General features: G+C 49.5%; 1 protein-coding gene across 5 annotated transcripts in view; it reads right to left on the bottom strand.

The window, feature by feature from the left end:
• casz1 (castor zinc finger 1) overlaps nt 1-2,500 on the bottom strand; it is a 99,013-nt gene that overhangs the window by 19,583 nt on the left and 76,930 nt on the right. For all 5 annotated transcript variants that reach the window (XM_072450170.1, XM_072450171.1, XM_072450172.1 and 2 more), the window contains exons 7-8: nt 1,444-1,616; nt 162-1,030 (exon numbers count right to left, since the gene is read on the bottom strand). In XM_072450170.1, the coding sequence (XP_072306271.1) occupies nt 162-1,030; nt 1,444-1,616 (1,042 nt within the window). The remainder of the gene's footprint in view (nt 1-161; nt 1,031-1,443; nt 1,617-2,500) is intronic.

Below are 2,500 nucleotides of genomic sequence, written 5' to 3'. Positions count from 1 at the left end.
CAGGAAGCTGGAGGGCCAACAAAAATTGGTCTGAGGGCCGCATTTGGCCCCCGGGCCCTTGTTTGGACATGCCTGTTTTAGACCATATTAAAAGTACTTCTTGAACAAAAGAAAAGTCAGAAACAGGGTAAACTAAATGTGTAAGTAGTATCCGCACTAACCTGTGTCAGAGTGGTTGGGTTTGAGCGCTGCAGCTGCCAGCCGGGCCATCATGGGCGAGATCACGCCTTTGCTGGCTGAGATCTTCTCCATGATGGAGGCGGTGGAGAAGGAGGTCGGGGTGGAGGCCATGGCTCCGTCTGCACCAGCGCTGGAGTAAACCTGGCTCAGTGAGTTGGAGGTCATGGAGAGGGCTCCGGACGACACAGCAGATATGAGACTAGCAGCGGAGTGAGGCGGCGGCTGGAGGGGCATCCTGGGCATGAGGGGGAAGAATGGGTTCTGTGCAGCCAGAGCGCCGCTGGAGAGAGCCAGAGCCACAGGCATGTTACTGGGCAGCGTCTGGGACAGGAGGCTGCTCATCCTCTGTCCCGCACTGGCCACCATGTTGGAAGTGGGCTTCAGGGCGTGGCCGGAGGGCGAGGAGGACACGGAGGTGGTGGGCGTGGCCATCAGGTGAGAGGCCGTAGTGGACTGTGTGGTGGGAGAAGCGCTCAGACTGGAGTTCTTACTGCTGATGTTGGAGAAGTCCACCAGATCGTCGTTACTGGACTCCTCCGGTTCGTCTTTGGGGACCATGAAGGAGGAGCCGGACATGCCCATGGCGCCCGAGGAGCGGATGTGGCGGCGCTCGTGTTTGCGTTTGTGGGACGTCATTTGGCTGGTGGAGGTGAAGGTGAAGCCGCAGCCGGAGCGAATGCAGTGGAAGTGGTTGGTGGCCTTGCTGTAGACGCAGCCCTCGTACTTGCACTCCTCGTACTTGTAGAACTTCTTGAAGCCATCTTTGGCGTAGGCATCGTCCTTAATGTGATAACTCTTGTGCTTCTCAATGTCACACTTGTTCTTGAAGGTGAAGGTGCAGCCTGGACGCCTGAACGGAGCGGAGAAAACAGAAAAGGATCAAAACCCATGCACGTGTTTGGTGCAGCGGAGAGGAATGGAAGCGGACTTTGTAATCCATTAGAACGGCAGAGTCATAACAGAGGCAACAGTCGTGGCCCACATAATACCACCTGTATCCACAGCCAGGGGCCCGCAAAGAGTTTCATGAATCAAACCAAACAAGTGCCACTGATGAAGATTTACCAGGCAAGTCTCCCCAAAAAGTCTAATAGGGGCAATATTGCAATATCGGGGCCTAATCGGAATTTATATTTTGTCAAATGCAGCAAAGAGATGAATATGTAATGGTTTAGTAGTTGGTGAATATTGGTATTAATATTGGTAATGATGGGATTATTTTGAGGAGACTTTATACATATATAACTTTGAGACGCTTCTGACCTGCAGTGGAAGTGAGTGGTCTTCTGGCCGTAGAACTGGCAGCCCACAGTCCCACAGTCTTCAGTGGCTCTGAACCGTTGGAAGCCGTCGTTGATGAGCTGCGCGTTCTTCTTGTGGAAGTTCTCGTGGGTCATGACGTCGGAGGTGCTGGTGTACACTTTGCTACAACCCACCTGCGAAAAGCAAATCAAGAGCGCATCTAGGCCTGCTGCACCAACAACAGTTTCACTTTGCAATAAAGGCTGAAAAGAAAAGATCTGATATTGGGTTCAGACGGGGCACGGCTCAGTGCGGTTACGACAACGCTAAAGTGGCCTAGAAATGAGTGGAAGAAGAGGTTTTTTTCTCACGTAAACTGCTGATTTTGATTATTCACGCAGAATTTCACCGTCTCCAAAATCTACAAAACAATCGCATGAGACTAGAAGTACATGACTTGCAAAACTGGGAGTAGAGAGTCATATTTGGAGTATGAGGCGCCCGCCACAAAGTTACTGTAACGAGTTTCAGGGGTGAGTGGGAGACGCTACAGTCAGATAAATCTAAGGTTGAGCCTGGAGCCAGCAGCAACAGGGAAAAGACAGCTAATGTTTGAATTAAAAGCACAAAGTGTATATCATCCCTGGCATTTTTCCTGCACACAAACGGGGGTAACCTCTCCATATTGAGTCAAACAATGGAAAAAATGCTATTCTGTTTTTTTTCCTTTTGATCGTAAATCAAAAGCGCCGGTGCCAGCATCTGCAGGTTCTCAGCACAGTTAAAACAAGCCCTGAAATGTCCTAATAACAATTACGCAGTTAGAAAGGTTTAAAAGGAAAATCTAACTCTGGTCCTCCTCTACTCTCAGCTCAATGACACTTTTGAAAATAAGCAGATGTAAAAAATTAAACAAATAGGTGAATGATCTTCGACAGGCTGCTTGGTACTAAAAGATGAAAAATGTGCAGTTTATGTAAACAGCTGGGGGGATTTTATCCATGCCAATTAAGGAGCGAGAGAGGGGACTCTATAGGCCTGCGGAGGCGCTCATGTTGGGTCCCCATTTTTCAATTTT

This window comes from Eucyclogobius newberryi, unplaced genomic scaffold, assembly GCF_026437365.1.
Source record: "Eucyclogobius newberryi isolate DKJ021-1_F unplaced genomic scaffold, fEucNew1.0.hap1 SCAF_17, whole genome shotgun sequence".
Lineage (NCBI taxonomy): Eukaryota > Metazoa > Chordata > Actinopteri > Gobiiformes > Gobiidae > Eucyclogobius > Eucyclogobius newberryi.
Note: the sequence above shows the minus strand (reverse complement) of the source record. Positions and strands in the feature narration are given on the sequence as shown.